Below are 15665 nucleotides of genomic sequence, written 5' to 3'. Positions count from 1 at the left end.
TGTTTTATAGGGATTGGCTAGCTTCACTTAGCATAATCTGCTCTAATGCCATCCATTTCCCTGCAAATTCTATGATTTTGTCATTTTTTAATGCAGAGTGATACTCCATTGTGTATAAATGCCACTCTAGCAATTTTTGAAGGCAGTTACTTTTCATGGACCAGTACTTTGAGGACTAAGATATTTGATTAGTTCATATAGGATTGGTTCTTGTATTCTTTTATCTTTATTTTTATTTTACCATATTAAAAAATACTAAAATAAAGGTATCCATCTACAACTAAAAAAAAAAGTTCTAAAAAAAATTCAATGGAAAGGATGAACAACAGATTAGACCACTTGGAAGACCAAGTTTCAGGCAATGATAAAAAATATATAATCTTGAAAATAAAGTTGATCATGGTAAAAAGAAGAGACCATTAACAGAACTTTCAAGAAATATGGAGTAACATGAAAAGAGCAAACTTAAGATTTATTGGGATAGATGAAGGTTCAGAAATAAAAACCAAAGGAATGCAAAATCTTTTCAATGAGATAATATGTGGGAATTTCCCAAACCTAATAAAAATTAAATGCAAAATCAAATATAGGAGGTTTACAGGACCTCAAATATACAAAATTGCAACAGACTCATACCAAGGCTCATTATTAAGAAAATACCTAGGGCTGGAATTGTGGCTCAGTGGTAGAGTGCTTGCCTAGCATGTTAGGCCCTGGGTTCTATCCTCAGCTGTGTCCACTTTCAACTAAAAGAAGAAGAAGAGGAGGAGGAGGAGGAAGAGAAGGAGGAGGAGGAAGAAGAAGAAAATGCTTAATGTACAGAATAAGAATACAACTTAAAGTCTGCCAGAGAAAAATGAGAGGGAAAAGCAATCCAGGTATCAGTTGATTTTTCAACCTAGACCCCTAAAGCTAAGAGCACATGGAATAATATACAGCAAGTTCTGAAAGAAAATCAGTGCCAACCAAGAATATGATATCCTACAAAATTAAGCTTCAGAATTGACAATAAAATAAAAACCTTCCATGATAAATAAAAGTCAAAAGAATTCACAACTAGAAAGCTTGCACTATAAAACATACTCAACAAAATATTTCATACAGAAGAAATGAAAAATAAAATTGAGAACTAGCAAAGGAAAGAATTACACTAGAAGGACAGTCAATCAAAGGAGAAACTAATTCAAATTAAAAACCAGAAACAGGGAATAAAAATCATTTTTCAATAATCACATTGAATGTAAATGGCCTAAATTCATCAATCAAAAGATAAAGACTGGTAGACAGGATTAAAAAACAAGAACCAAATTATGCTATCTCCAAGAAGCTCGCCTCATAAGCAAAGATATCCACAGAATAAAGGTGAAAGGATGGGAAAAAAACATATCATTCACATGGACTTCATAAACAAGCAGGGGTTTCTATTCTCATATCAGATAAAGTGCACTTCAAGCCAAAGTCAATCAGAAGGGACAAAGAAGGATATTTCATATTGCTTAACAGAATTATACTTCAACAAGACATACATAAATATTTATGCCTCAAATAATGGAGCATCTACATAACAAACCCTTCTCAATTTCAAGAATCAAACAGACCACAACACAATAATACTGGGTGACTTTAACACACCTCTCTTACTACTGGATAGATCCTCCTAACAAAAACTAAATAAAGTAGCTACAGAACTAAAAAAGTACAAATAATAATTTACACTTAACAGACATATAGAACATTACATCCATCAATGATTGAATACACTTTCTTCTCAGGAGCACATAGATCCTTCTCAAAAATAGACCATATTTAGGCCACAAAGTAACTCTTGGCAAATACAAGAAAAAAAAAAAAAAAAAAGAGGGACAGAGAGAAAATACCTTGCATTATATCAGATCATAAATAAATGAAATTAGAAATCAAGGATAAAATAATAGAAGCTACTCTAATACCTAGAGACTAAATAATAACACTATTAAATGACCAAAGAACAGCAGAAGAAATCAGGGATAAAATTTAAAAATATGGACCGATCCAGACCCCATCCGTGTTCAAAGCGACAGTCTGGAGAGTCCTGACAAGGAAATGGGATCCAACAGCGACGTGACCACTGAATCAGGGTAGAGTCCTTTCCACAGGGTCCAGGGGCCCCTAGCCAGTCTCCCTCCTCCTGCCTGAAATGGCCCTACACTGACTGTGAGAAAGTCTATGGAAAATGCTCTCATCTCAAAGCCCATTACAGAATGAACGGCCCTTTCCCCACACGTGGCCAGACTGCCTTAAAGTTCTCCAGCTCATATGAGCTGACTGGCCACTGCAGGACCCACACAGTTCCACTGTCCACTGTGTGAGAAGCACTTCATGAGGAGTGATCCCCTCACAATGCAAACCCTGCATCACACCGAGTTCCACCCCAGCATGATCAATCCATGGAAAAAGGTGCTGGCCAACCCCCTGTGAGGTGGTACCCTGGCAACCAGGGAGGGATGGACCCCAGAGGACAAGATGACTCCCAGGGCACAGATGGACACATGAAAACCAAGCCCTGAAGAGGCTTGCTGACAGCAGGAAGTCACTGCTCTTTGGTCAATATTCTGATTTTTCCTTTCCTTATATTGTCTTAAAAGAACACATGGTAGCCTAAAATCATAATGAATACTTTTTCCTTTTCAGAGACAACTCTGGGAACTGTCTCTGGCTGCTGGAAGGAGGCAGATGCTTTTCTTTTTTTCTGTTTTAGTTTTTTTGGGGTGGGGGGTGGGGGTGGGGGCAAGGCCAAGACTGGGGTAGAATTTTAAAGATTCACACTGGTATACATATGTCTGACTGAGTGAGTTGACCTATGGCACCACAGTGTTTCTGGGCCCTTGATGCTGGCTGTCTCCTTAAATTGTTTTCTTACCTTTTAATGTAATGACAAGCGTGCTTCAGTTTGTTTAGCAAAACCTTTCTTGAATCACTTTTGAGCTCACAGGGAAAGCTTAAAAGAAAATTCAAAAAAAAAAAAAAAAAAGAAAGAAAGAAAGAAAAAAAAATACTTAGAGGTAAATGAGAATAGCAACACAAAATATCAAACATCTGGGACAATATGAACACAGTTCTAAGAGGAAAGTTCATTGCATTGAGTTCATTTGTTAAAAGAATAGAAAGTCAACAAATAACATTACATCTCAAAGCCCTAGAAAAAGAATAAATCAACACCAAAAGCAGTAAAAGACAAGAAATAATTAAAGTCAGAGTTGAAATCAATGAAATTGAAACAAACAAAAAAGCTTCAAAAAACTAAATGAAACAAGTTGGTTCTTTGAAAAAAATAAACAAAATTGATAAACGCTTAGTCAAACTAATAGAGAAAAAAACTCAAATTACTAAAATTTGGATGAAAAAGGAAATATGATAGAAACTACTGAAATACAAAGAGTAATCAGAAACTACAATAAAATGAAAAAATCACAAAGATATGGACAAATTTCTAGAGAGAGATGAACTACCCAAATTGAATCAGGTGGATATAGAAAATTTAAACAGATCAATTTCAAGCAATGATATTGAAAATGACATCGAAAGTCCACCAAAAAAGAAAAGCCCAGGACCAGACAGATTCTTTGCCAAGTTCTACCAGACTTTCAAAGACGAACTTATACCAATACTCCTCAAATTATTCCATGAAATAGAAAAGGAGGGAACCCTTCCAAACTCATTCTATGAAGCTAGCATCACCTTGATACTGAAATCAGACAAAGATACATCAAGAAACGAAAACTTAAGATCAATATTTGTGATGAACATAGATACAAAAATTCTTAATAAAATACTGGCATTGCTTATGAAAACTTATGAAAAGAAGATTCACATGATTATCTCAATAGGTATAGAAAAAAGGATTTGACAAATTTCACCATCCATTCATATTCAAAACACAAGAAAATCTAGAGATAGTAAGAACATACCTCCACATTGTAAAAGCTATCTATGCCAAACCCAAGGCCAACATCATTCTAAATGGAGAAAAATTGAAAGCATTCCCTCTAAAAACTGGAACAAGACAGGAATGCCCTCTTTCACCACTTCTATTCAATATAGTTCCTGAAACCCTTGACAGAACAATTAGACAAAAGAAAGAAATTAAAGCAATATGAATAGGAAAAGAAGAGCTCAAGTTATCTCTATTTGCTGAAGACATGATTTTATATTTAGAAGACCCAAAAAAACTCCACCAGAAAGCTTCTAGAACTCATAAACAAATTCAGAAAGGTAGCAAGACATAAAATTAACACCAGTAAATTGAGTTCCTACACATCAATGATGAATCAGTTGAAAGAGAAATCAGGAAAACTATCCCATTCACAGTAGTGTCAAAAAAAAACAAACTTGGGAATCAATCTAACAAGAGGTAAAAGACCTCTACGATGAAAACGACAGAACATTAAAGAAAGAAATTGAAGAAGACCTTAGAAAATGAAAAGATCTCCCATGTCCTTGGATAGGCAGAATTAATATTGTCAAAATGGCCATACTGCTGAAAGTGCTATACAGATTTAATGCAATTCCCATTAAAATTCCAATGATGTTGCTCATAGGTATAGAAAAAGCAGTCATGAAATTCATTTGGAAAAATAAAAGAGGCCCAGAATACCCAAAGCAATCCTTATCGAGAAAAGTGAAGCAGAAAAATTGGTGCAGCCAATATGGAAAGCAGTATGGAGATTCCTTGAAATCTGGGAATAGAACCACCATTTGTCCCAGCTATCCCTCTCCTCCGACTATACCCAAAGGACTTAAAAACAGCATACTATAGGGACACAGCCACAACAATGTTTATAGCAGCACAATTCACAATAGCTAAACTGTGGAGCCAACCTAGATGCCCTTCAGTGAATGAATGGATAAAAAAAAATGTGGCATATATACATACAAAGGAATTTTACTCAGCAATAAAAGAGAATAAAATCATGGCATCTGCAGGTAAATGGATGGCGTTGGAGAAGATAATGCAAAGTGAAGTTAGCCAATCCAAAAAAACCAAATGCCGAATGTTTTCTCTGATATAAGGAGGATGACTCATAGTGGAGTAGTAGAGGGAGATCATAGGAGTAATAGATGAATTCTAGATAGGGAAGAAGGGTGGGAGAGAAAGGGAGGGGGCAGGGGATTAGCAAGGATGGTGGAATGTGATAGACATCATTATCCAAAGTACATGTATGAAGACATGAATTGATGTGAACATACTTTATATATAAACAGAAGTATGAAAAAAATTTCTATATGTGTAATAAGAATTGTGATGCATTCCGCTGTCATGTATTTAAAAAATAAAACAATAAAAAAATGAGAAAAAAAAAGAAAAGTGAAGCAGGAGGCATCACTATACCAGAACTTAAATTATACTACAGAACTACAGTCAAAAACAGACATGAAGACCAGTGGAACAGAATAGAAGACAGAGACAAACTCACATAAATACAGGTATCTCATCCTAGACAAAGGCTCCATAAACATACACTAAAGATAGCTTCTTCAACAAATGGCGCTAGGGAAACTGGAAATCCATATGTAGTAGAATGAAATTGAACCCCTATGTCTCACCCTGCACAAAAATCAACTCAAAGTAGATCAAAGACCTAGGCATTAGACCACAGACCCTATGACTACTAGAAGAAAAAATAGGCCCAACTCTCTATCATGTCAGCTTAGGAGCTGACTTCCTCAACAGTACATTTAAGGCACAAGAAGTAAAATCAAGAATAAATAAATGGGATTTTATCAAACTAAAAAGCTTCTTCACATCAAAGGAAACAATCAAGAACATGGAGAGAGCTAGGCGCAATGGAGCACACCTGTAATCCTACTGGCTGGCAAGGCTGAGGCAGGAGGACCATGAGTTCAAAGCCAGGCTCAGCAACTTAGCAAAACCTTGTCTCTAAATAAAATATAAAGAACGGTTGAGGGATATGGCTCAGTGGTTAAGTGCCCCTGGGTTCGATCCTTAAGTACCAAAAAAAAAAAAAGGGAGGGAAGACAGGAATAGGAAAGATGATAGAATGAATCGACATAACTTTCCTATGTCTATATGAATACACGACCAGTAAAACTTCACATGATGTATAACTGCAAGAATGGGATCCTAATTAGAATAAATTATACTCCATGGATGTATGTCAAAATACGCTCTACTGTCATGTATATCTAAAAAGCATAACAACAAAAATCCTGAAATTAAAAATATATAATAAAATAAAATTACAAACTTCTGCTCAGGGCATACCATGAATACTTGTGGTTCCAACTACTCAGGAGGCTGAGGCAGGAGATTTGCTTGAGCCCAAGTTGTTGAGGCCAGTCTGTGCAAAACACTGCAACTCTCTCTCTTCCAAACAAACAAAAAAATCTATTCATCAATAAGCACCCGTAATGAGAGTAAAAAGACAAACCAGAGTGGGAGAAGATAAATGCAATACATTGAACCAAAAGGGGTTCTATCTGAGGTGTGGGTCTGTGTGTGTGCATCCTAAAAAATCACTGGAAGATGAAAATGAACTCACCTGGGAAAGAGTTCTAGGTAGATGAAGCAACATGTGTAAAAGACCCTAAAGTAGAAACAACTTGGGATGCATGAGAAACGAATGGAAAGCCTGTGTAGCTGGAGTTCTGAGAGAGGGGGAGGAGTGGGTTAAGGCACAGTTGGACAGCAAGGCTTGGGCAAGATCACACAGGGCCTGGGAAGAAGTCTGTTTTTTGTTCTTGAGGCAATGAGAATCCATTGAAGGATTTTAAGCAGAGAAATGACATAATCTCATTTACATTTTAAAAAGATCACTTGGCTATGTGCACAATGAATTGCTTTGGGAAGCAGAAGCAATTAGACCAGTAAGGTAGTTAATGCAGCGGTGAAATGTCCTGGAACCAGGTAGCTGGTCAGAGAAGTCACCTGGAAAGAGAATGACCTGGAAATGAAAGGCTCTAATTACTAGTTTCTGTCTTTAGAAATTATAGAGGGCTTTGTGCAATTACATAATGGGTTAGTGTTTGAAGCTGAACTGTTTTCTCTGCCAAAATCATGTTGTTTCTTTTGGAGATGTGTTCGCTTAGGACTGTATTATGGAAGCAAAAGCAGGAGCACACAACTGCGGAAGCAAGACCTACTTACTTGCAGACCTCTAAAAGGGATACTGAACAAGACCACGCCCAGACTGATAGACATCCAAACCAACTTTATTCTTTTCTCTTACCATCTCTGCAAACTGTATTCATTGGAGAGGACTCTTTCCTTGCTATGGAGAAAAGCTGCAGCAAGTCTGTGAGATTCTTAGTTAACAGATAGTTCTTCTTCTTCTTCTTGTTTTTTTTTTTTTTGGTACTAGGGATTAAACTCAGGGGGACTATGAGCCACATCTCCAGCCCTATTTTGTATTTATTTAGAGACAAGATCTCAATGAGTTGTTTAGTGCCTCACTTTTGCTGAGGCTGGCTATGCACTTGCAATCCTCCTGCCCTAGCCACTCGAGCTGCTGCGATTACAGGTGTGCACCACCAAGCCTATAGTTCTATGACCAGTTTAAAGACAAAACATAATTTCAAATAATATCTAATTATGTCTAACAATAAATAATTTGTACCTGTCATGGCTTTAAATCTTTTCCCCTCTCAGCTCTGCCCCACTTAAAAGTCAAGGAGCCTGCTTTGGGGAATGGAGGAGTGCTCTTTCTCCCCATACTTCGTCTCCACCTAATTGCTGCTATTTATTGTGTGCCCAAGTCTAGAGAGAGAGAAAGTAAGGGAGTAAAACAGTCTGGCTTGACTGGGAGGTTATGTGTCCTATGTGCCTGACAGATATTTCATAGGTAAATTCCTGCTGTCACCTAGAGACCTTGGTGGATACATATATATTCTGGGTGGAACCCTACAACTCCCTCCCCAGCCCACATGGCACACTCCTCACTTATCTGTGCCAAGTCTCCTAGCTTCTTAAAAATGGTCCTATTGGACAAGACCGAAGACCCAACCCCACAGTTCCCTCTTTCCTGCAAGGAAAGAGGATACACACATGCATCACTTGCCAGAGGAAATTCTGGAAATGGAGACCAATGTCAAAGCAGCAGCAATCTCTTGACCCCACCACTGAAAGAGTTTGTGAGCTTTTACTTGCCCTGTACATTTCCAGGGTAGGGATCAGACTCCAAACTCATCATTCCTCAGCTGTAGGAATAAGTACCTCATGCTCCCTAAATAGTCCCAGTGAGGTTTCCAAGGGACTTGAAGTAGGAGGGCAAAATCCTGCCCCTCCCTAAAGAAGGGGTTAGATTCTGACAGACCCACTGTACACTGAGAAACAAATTTTCTGAAAAACAATCTTGTACCAATCTGCTCCTATCCCATCCTTTTTACTTAAGACTTGAACTTCTAGTATGCTATAAATGCTGCCAGCACTAGTTCAATCATTCCTTCATCTATTCTCCTAGAAATAATATTTACTTCTCTTTTCCTTTAAACCCCAACAACTCCTCGCCATTCTCACTTTCAACCAACAAATTTGCTTCCTGTTTCACTGAAAAAATTCAAACAACCAGAAAAGAATTTGTGGGGACTGATCTTAATTTACTGACCCAGAAACTCAGGGAGAAGGCTAGAAATCTGCACAATAATGAGGCTTGTAAGGTGATTCTAATGAACTCTAAAGTTTGAGAACCACTGCCTTTCATATTCTAGCAGTAATACCCTTCTAATTCAATCTATCTCCTACTACTCTTGTCCTTCAATCAGTTTTAGCCACACAGGTTTCCAGTTCCTTAATCAGTGAGCAAGCTATTATTCCTTAATGAAATACACATTATTTTTCTATTAGTATGGACTCTCAACAAAAGACATTGAAGCCCAAGAATGGACTTGAACAAGTTTGTCCTGAAGCTGATGACAGAGAAGGCAGGACCCAGATCAGGCTTAGGAGAGTCCTGCTTTTGGAATCAGGATGACTGATGTGATGACACTAGGGCCTGAGTCAGATTCAGAGAGATGTTTATTCAGGTGGCTGCAATCAGAATAGGCAAAGGGAGTATCCAAATTATAAGGCAGACCTCAGCTGGCCTGCTGAGTTTAATGAGAAAACATAGGAAATACTCCAGAGCTATGAATGTTAGTAACATTTGGGAAAAAAGGCAAATGTGGAGCTAGCTATGAAAGATGATTGTGTATCCTACAGTGAGATACTTTTGATACTCAAAACACATTTATTAATCTTTATGGATTGCCTCCCACTTGGTTATTACAGGAAGCTCCTACTTCATGCCACAATAGTCTCCCAATAAGTTCCATGAAACTGGAGAGGACTGTCAGAGCATTTTATGTTGGCTGCCTGGCAACCAGCTCCACTCACCAGCTCACATTACCCCTAACATGGAAGTCTTTCTAGTAGGTTGTATAAATTCTGCTCTTTTGAAATAAATGCCATCCTGCCCTCTCCCTCCCTTTCTTTGTCTATAGATCTTCTGGAGCATCTCCTCCCTTCAAGAAGTTGGTACCTGCTCCACTGTCAACTTTACTATCATTCTGGAGAAATTCAAATCTACACAGACAACCCCCTCCCCATAATACCTGACCCTCAGTTCATTATCCAATCTCCAGGCAACCTCCCTTTCACGCCTCTTAGGCACTTACCCCAGTGGACACACCCTAGACTACCCTCACCTGAAGCTGCTCTGCTTCTAAAATTAATAATTCAGGCTTCTGATTTCTGAAAGTTTCCCATCTTCCCAGGTCACTTGTCTGATTATCGTACAACTTGCCATACAAAAACCTACTCTGATCTCCACTCTCTTACCTGTTCTACAAAACTCCACAATTCAGCACAGCCATCACTTACATGTGATAGCCTAAAACTCCTTTGCTCATTATCCGTTCATTTCAGTTGCATGACATCAACTCTGGATGATCCCATAATACTCACCTCTTTCACAGTTATACCCAGATTCCTGAGTAGATAAGGACAACCACATCATTAGATTGACTGGTAAAACTATAAATTCAAGAATATGACAAATTCAAACTGCCCTCACCATTGTGCAGCAATCTTCACTCAATTGCAATCTGACTTCTCTCTCATTTTAATAGACCTCTCAACAGCATATGATAGTTGACAATGTGCCCATTCCTCCTGTATAAAAAAACTACTTTTCTGATTTTACTCCTCTATGGTTCAACCTTCTCATCTTGTCACCTTTACTGGTTAATTTTCCTTTGTCCATCTATTAAATGCACTTCAGAATTCAATTCTGAGCCACTTTCTCTTTTTTTTTTTCCTATCATTAATACTTTATCTATTCCATCAACTTTACCACCTCTAGGTTACATCCCTAAATCCCTAGCACAATTTCACCCATGTCTCATACTTTTCTTTCCTTTCTTTTTCTTTTTTTGAGACAGGTCTCACTATGTTGCTTAGGCTAGTTTCAAACTCTTGGACTCAAATGAGCAAACACAACCCAGTTCTAGCTATTGCTTAAGCCTTGCAGTAGTTAGGACTATAGGCATGCACCATTACCCCTAGCTTGTCTCACTTTCAAATGACATCTGATGAGCACCTGAACACTTTAACAGGTATCATCAGCCCACCCAGTTGCTCAAGCCAAAAACCTGGAACTTACTGCAGATTCCATTCTCTCAACCACCCTTGACATCCCACCAATTCTATCTAATGAAGTTCTCCTACTTCTTTCATCACTAGTCCACAACACTTTGATCTTATGCTACAAACCTAGACTTTTACAATACTGCTACTCTCATCAATCTCAACTCGAATAGATCTTGTCATTTCTTAGCCTTCCCTAGGTAAATGAGCACATTGGCTATACCTCAGGTGATAAGCTGTGGAAACACAAAACTAAATATGGCTCAGAAGACTGAAGCCTAATCAACAGAGTAACTACAACACAGTATTTAAATGCTAACTCTTTGTGTAGTACTTTGAGAACACAGATGAAAAATAATTCTGCTTTGGGAGTGGGGGAATATGAAACGACTATATTTGGGATGACAAACTTTCCTAAAGTCAGTAGAGAACAAAACATGCAAAGGCATTGTGTTACTTATGTTGAATGGATCACAGCTCATCCAAATGGCTCAGAGCCCTGTTACCTATGTTTTTCTAGTAGGCACTCTCAGATTTGTTCTTAGACAGAAGAGGCTATATCTTTACACCTGAGTCCAAGGCAGCTACCTTCTAGGGGAGGCTTAGGATCTGTCATTCTAACTCAAATTTCCCTAGCACTAGACTTGCTTGCCTATAGCCTCTGAGGACATGCTGATCTGGGCCCACTACAAGGCAAAAACAATGGACAGACGATTTGACCATAAGCAGCACAATTGCCTATACCAGTGTGACATCAACTAGCTGTGCATGAATGGAAACTCAACTCCTGGACTACCTCTTTCCAAGGACAGTTCAAAATACATTGAGTCTCTAAGCATCCCATGAAATGAGTCTCTTGAAAGTCTTAACCTTAAGTCTCCCAGAGTCTTTCTCAGTCAATAAATCTATTCACTTCAGCCTTCTACCAGATCCAAGAAAGGTCTTCAAAGAACAATAAGACAACATATAATAGAGTTAGTTTATTGAGCACCTTCTATGTTTCCAGTCCTGGCTATAGACCTCCTCAGTTAACCCAGACAACAATGCTGTAAGACAGAAATTTTAGCATTTTCCAAGAGAGAAATGTGATAAGAGATTACATGACTTCCAGCTGTAAATAGTAGGCCAAGATTGTAATTGCCATGACAGACAAGCTACCTGTCTGCAGTCTTGAAGGCCTTGGCAGACTAAAGCTGAGAGGACAGAAGTGAGCAGAGGCTGGTCAGTACAGATCAGAAAAGAGCACAGTGGAGAGATCAGGACAAAAAGCCCAAGTGCCTTCTGAGATGGAAAGAAGAGCCAAATCCAGAGAACCTTCAATTCCAAACCAACTAGTTTTCATGAGGTCTAAAGATCTATATTCCTCAGATATCTTCCTTTTCTCACAGCAAATTTCTTATTCTTTAGCTTGCCCAAGGGATGTTATGTTCCTTGTAACTGAGAAGACTTCACTTAGAGCTGTGACAGGGGTTTTATCATACTTTGTTCTTGGGACAGAGGGAAGGCAATACTAGGTCGTGGCTCACAGCTTGGCTGGATTCAGTCTTGAGAGTTCTGAACCTGCCTCCCCTTTCAGGGAGTGTCCAGAGGTCACCTGCGCTTGTAGAGGCATGGTTGAAGTTTCAGGCCTAAAAGTTGAGCCTTGGGCCCTACCCGAGGGGGCCCAGTCTTTTCAAAATCAAACAAGAAGAAGTGACTGTTCCTCAGGTCCTAGGGGAAGAAAAGACCCAGTGAGCTCCAAATGCACACAACTCTTCAAAACACCTCCCTCTAAATCCTTCCGCTAATAAGACAGCTTCATAGGGCTTCCTGAGAGTTGTGCCTCTAGAGAGAAAAATGTCTATTTCACATGTCTATGCCTCCTTCCTGAACACTACACATAAGACAAAAATAGAAACAGACTTCTTGAGGTTCTCACCTTGGAGATGACCTTGAAGCCCAGTTTGGTCACAGCCCCCAGAAAGGCCCGAACATCCTCAAAGCGGCTGCTAACCTCAGCCACTTTCAGAAGACCCCTGAGAAGAGGAGGAAGTTCTGTGTAAATGTGCAGATACATGCATACACATATATATGTATCTAAATCCTAGGGGCTCCTACCCTGGCTTTAATACCCGATTTGCCTCCTCCAGGAAGTCCCTGATGTTGGTTCCCATCAGTGAAAGGCAAAATACAGCCACATCCACAGATTTATCCTCCAGAGGCACCTGTGGAGAGTAGGAATATTGAATGAAGCATATAGTGCTTGAAAGAGACATTCAGTACTGGATTGGATACTAGAATGGGGGGAAGAGGGATTAAAGAGTACAGGCCAGATACATACAGGGGTTTACCTGGGCCATGTCACACACAGTGACCCTGGGATCTAGAGAGGCCAAGTCAAAGCAGTGCACAGGGTTCCGGATACTTGAAGCCAGACGGCAATCTCCACATCCAAAGTCAGCCACCACTAGGGATGCAGGCCTGGGAATGGAAGAGAACGGTCACACATTGGTCTGATCTGAGCCCTTGAATGACCCAAACCATTTCTCAAAGAGCCCACCCTCACCGCTGGCGAAGATCCCTGGCAATGCGGTCTACTGGCTGCAGTGGCCACTTCTTCACTTGGCTTTGGAAGCCACGATGGTAGAGAAAGAAAGCCTCAGGGTCTTCCTGAAAGAGACGCTGTGCAGCACTGCTGGGCCCCGAGTACAGCTGTTCATTGAGGTAGCGAAATCGGGCGCCATCCAGCCGCTGGGCCATGCGGGCTCGTAGGGCTCCTGCCCGAGTCTCTTGGCTGTTTGGCGTGGGGGCAGGAGGCACCTCTGTGTCCTCTGTGGAGTCCTTGGCAGGAAGCTTGTCTGGTGCTGGAGGTGGACGAAATTTGTTCTTGTGTCTCCGCTTATTCTTTTGCCGATTCCGCCACTGCTTGCGGCTCAAGGTACGCGGGTGTTTAGGAGAAGGAGACCCAAGGCTTGGCTTGGGCAGGTTATTTGTAGCACTACTCTTCCAGGCTTCGTGGTCTGCAGGGAGGGAGAAAGGAAGGTATTATTTGAGGCAAGGTCCCCTAAATTCTGGCCATAGTCTTGAAGACAGACTGGCCTGGATAAAAGTACTCATTGCCTATGGTGGATATCCTCTGTACAATCAGCTGAATGATCCCTCCACTACATGTACATATACACATCCAATGTACCTGTTTGGTCAACACTGTCCAGGTGTTGGGTTGGGTTTGAAGAAGTCTGTTTTTGGTGTTTCCTCTTTCTCTTCTCTTCAGCAGAATCTTTGTCAAAAACTTCTTTGTGACACTTCTTCCTTTCTAATTCCTTGTCCTCAGAATCACTGCAAGGTGGGCCCTGTTTTGGACGTTTTTTCTTCCTTTTTTCCCCTCCTTTAGCAGAGGAATTGGCAAACAAGGCCTTTGGCAGTTGTTTCTTCTGTTCTACAACTTCCTCCTCCTCATAGTCACTGCCAGGTGGGCTACCAGGGGGTTGCTGGGAAAGAGATGCTGCTTCTAGGGTCCGTAATGTGGCCAAAAGCTGGCGGCGCTTGGAACCCTGGAAGAAAACAAAGGATGAGAATAGGGTGAGAATGGGTGAGGACAAGAAAGGAGAGATAGGGACCTGGTTCAGATATTGGCAGAGGCATCTGGATTTTCCAAGTCAACTTCAACTGTAGTGAAGTTTTCCAGATCCAGAACTTTCATGTCACCACCCCAACCTCTGGAAGGCCAGAGAGCCGAAAAACCTCCTACCCCATTTTGTTCAATGTGTAAATGATTAGTAATTGAGGTTCCCCAGAGGAGTGTGCTAAGGCCACAAGCAAGGGAACCAAAGTGAGACCATTCCAGTCCCTCGTTTCAGGCTTTTACCTCCAGCTGATACCTTTAGAAGTAGGGAGGTTTCTTCAACACAGGAGGAACAGGATCACATGCAGTAAATGTGATAGTTGCAGTATACAGAACAACCTGAGAGGAAGAAGCTACACAGAGAGACCAGTGGCCTGGATTAGGCTGATGAGCTGTGGGGATGAAAACAAAGTAGGCAGTCCATGTTGGAGACTGACTGAAGGATAGAAAAAGCCTATGAAGTACAGCAGTCCTCACATCTACTGAGCCTGAAAAGAAAAGGTCTACTGTTAAAGGAAAAGGGAAGCTGATTCAGGATTAAAAGTCCTAATGAGTGCTCCTAGGCTAAGTATTTACCTTGAAGGTTCTCAATCAACCCCACACCCCCTTGAATAGCAATATTGACAACTCTTCCCTGTCACCCACTCTTACTCTCTCCACTCAATTATCTATTCTCCACACTGCAACCAATAACCTTTTCAAGGCTGGGGATGTAGCTCAGTGGTAGTGTGCTTGCCCAAAATGCCCAAGGTCCTGGATTATTCCCAAAACCTCGAGAGAGATGGAAGAGAATGGAGAGGGAAGAGGAAGGGAGGAAGAGAACTCCTTTTCAAAATTCAAATCTGAAAAAAATCACCCCCCTGCCAAACACACTTCATTGACTTCTGTAGCCTCAACATATGCAAAACTTCTACTTCTTCAACAGCACCCCCTTTCATTTACTCGGTGTTCCAATCCATGGATTTTAACAAAACAGCAAATGCTCCTTGCCCCTTTCCTGTCCAAGGAACCTCCTTCTCGTCAACAAATTCTACTCAACCAACTACTTCGGATCCAGATCTTCAGATCACCTACTGTGCTGTAAATACCCCCTCTCCCAAACGTACAGGCAAGGCATGCCCCATCACCGCGATCCATTAGGGTCTGATTCGCGGCCTGATGCAATCCCACTACCGCTATGGAGTCCCTTACCTTGATTTGCGAGGCTGCCGCTGGCCGAGTCTGTGGGGTTACCAGCCGAAGGCCTGCGGCTACTGGGGCCGCCCCGGCCCATTCAGGCTCCTCGAACATGTGGGCTGCGAGGGCAGAGTGGCAAAGCCCACCCTACTCTCCACGTGCATAGAGCGTCTCGGAAGTCAAAACGTCCAGAAGCCCCAGGACACAGCCGGAAACCAAAGAGTAAGGACAGCGGCTGCTAGAGCGGCCTGTGTGACGCAGAAACCA

At 40.8% G+C, this 15665-nt stretch overlaps 1 protein-coding gene across 1 annotated transcript; it reads right to left on the bottom strand.

The window, feature by feature from the left end:
- Positions 1 to 446: 446 nt before the first annotated feature.
- On the bottom strand, positions 447 to 15660 carry Rrp8 (ribosomal RNA processing 8). The gene is made up of 7 exons (XM_046438052.2): positions 15414 to 15660; positions 13791 to 14151; positions 13164 to 13617; positions 12949 to 13078; positions 12716 to 12822; positions 12537 to 12633; positions 447 to 12328 (listed from the first exon to the last, which is right to left on the bottom strand). The coding sequence occupies exons 1-7, from the start codon at positions 15510 to 15512 to the stop codon at positions 12209 to 12211; spliced, it is 1368 nt and encodes a 455-aa protein (XP_046294008.1). The 5' UTR covers positions 15513 to 15660; the 3' UTR covers positions 447 to 12208.
- Between the last annotated feature and the right edge of the window lie 5 nt (positions 15661 to 15665).

Source organism: Marmota monax, unplaced genomic scaffold, assembly GCF_021218885.2.
Source record: "Marmota monax isolate L192 unplaced genomic scaffold, Marmota_monax_Labrador192_F-V1.1 WCK01_AAM20220418_F8-fsc00061, whole genome shotgun sequence".
Taxonomy (NCBI): domain Eukaryota; kingdom Metazoa; phylum Chordata; class Mammalia; order Rodentia; family Sciuridae; genus Marmota; species Marmota monax.
This window is presented reverse-complemented; position numbering and strand designations above follow the sequence as displayed.